The 1,430-nt window shown below is 49.2% G+C and overlaps 1 protein-coding gene across 1 annotated transcript; it reads left to right on the top strand.

The window, feature by feature from the left end:
• Positions 1-202: 202 nt before the first annotated feature.
• On the top strand, positions 203-941 carry LOC122013918. Its single transcript, XM_042570132.1, has 2 exons — positions 203-484; positions 693-941. Exons 1-2 carry the CDS (start codon positions 203-205, stop codon positions 939-941), a joined length of 531 nt encoding a protein of 176 aa, XP_042426066.1.
• Positions 942-1,430: the final 489 nt, after the last annotated feature.

Below are 1,430 nucleotides of genomic sequence, written 5' to 3'. Positions count from 1 at the left end.
CGTAAAAAAAATGAAGGAAGGCTTCAAGGAAGTCACAGTGATCAAAATTCTCAGGATAGACAATCAAAGAGCAGATGAATTGGTCAGGATGGCTAGCTCCTTGACCACTTGGGTCCTTGACAAGTCGATAGCCCAGAGTTTCCTGATAGCTTAGATCGACTTGCAGAATAATTTAGAAGAGCCCATCGACTGGAGAGCCCCAATGATCTTGTACTTGCAGCAAGGTGTTTTACCCATAGATGCTGAAGCATCAAGGCTGGTCAGGAAAAGAGCTCATGATTATACACCGATCGGGGAGCAGCGATACAAACGGGCATTCTCTCGATCCTTACTCAAATGCTTGGGCTTGGATGAAGCGGAGTATGCTTTGAAGGAGATTCACCAGGGGTGTTGCGGTAGCCACGTGGGAGGAAGGGCATTGTCTTGGACGATATTGCTAGCCGGGTACTTCTGGCACACCTTGCAGAAGGATGCCCAGCAGATGGTGGCAACTTGCCTCTCCTGTCAGAAACATCAGAACTTGTCCCTTTGATCAATGGGGCATGGACACCATGGGGTCATTCCCAATAGCTCAGAGGCGATTTCTGCTAGTAGCGGCTGACTACTTTTCCAAGTGGGTGGAGGCGGACACCCTGGCCAAGATTACGGAGGAGGCTATTATCTAGTTTCTTTGGAAGAACATCCTATGCTAGTTCGAGATCCCCGACAAGTTAGTCTCAGATAACGGGAGGCAATTCCAAGGACGCAAGATTCAGGAATGGTGCCAAGGGTTTGGCATCACCCAGGCCTTCACTTCCGTGGCATACCCTCAGAGCAACAAACAGATCGAGGTCATCAATAGGGAGATAGTGTGTGGGTTCAAAGTCAAGCTGGATCATGTAGGTGGTAACTGGATGGAAGAGCTACCTAGCATCCTTTGGGCCTACCTAACGACACCTTAAGAGAGCACAGGGCTCACTCCGTTTCACCTCATCTATGGCAGTGAAGCAGTCATGCCAGTCGAGGTTGGGGCTCCGTCCACTCGGTGATTATTGTACGACTCAAAGAATGTTGAGCGTCAGCTCCTGTTGCTGGACCTGATCAGTGAGACTCGGGAGAGAATGGCCACTCAGCTAGCAACGTATCGGCAATGGATGCGGTCGAAGGGGAATTTAGTGTGGAAAAGGATAAAGCTAGTAGGAGAGGTAACTAAGTTAGCACCTCAGTGGGATGGTCCATACAAGATCATCAAAAAGCTCGCCTCAAGTGCCTACTACCTGCAGGACGCTCGAGGTCGAAGATTGGATCACCCATGGAGTACCAATTACCTCCAATTTATCGTGTCTGGGCTTACTGTTCTTTGTACTTGCATTTTTCTAAAAAGAACGATCCCTAGTCAGGAAGTAAGCACTACAGGCGTCCATCCCAAGTGTCAGCTTGGGAGACCCCAT

The sequence above is a fragment of the Zingiber officinale genome, chromosome 8B (genome assembly GCF_018446385.1).
Source record: "Zingiber officinale cultivar Zhangliang chromosome 8B, Zo_v1.1, whole genome shotgun sequence".
Classification (NCBI taxonomy): Eukaryota; Viridiplantae; Streptophyta; class Magnoliopsida; order Zingiberales; family Zingiberaceae; genus Zingiber; species Zingiber officinale.
Note: the sequence above shows the minus strand (reverse complement) of the source record. Positions and strands in the feature narration are given on the sequence as shown.

Bases quoted from the DNA above. Each gene is read 5' to 3' on its own strand.
- LOC122013918 (XM_042570132.1), top strand. From the start codon at position 203: ATGATCTTGTACTTGCAGCAAGGTGTTTTACCCATAGATGCTGAAGCA. The intron at 485-692 runs GTGGCAACTTGC...ATCCTATGCTAG, and splicing joins AGAAGGATGCCCAGCAGATG to TTCGAGATCCCCGACAAGTT.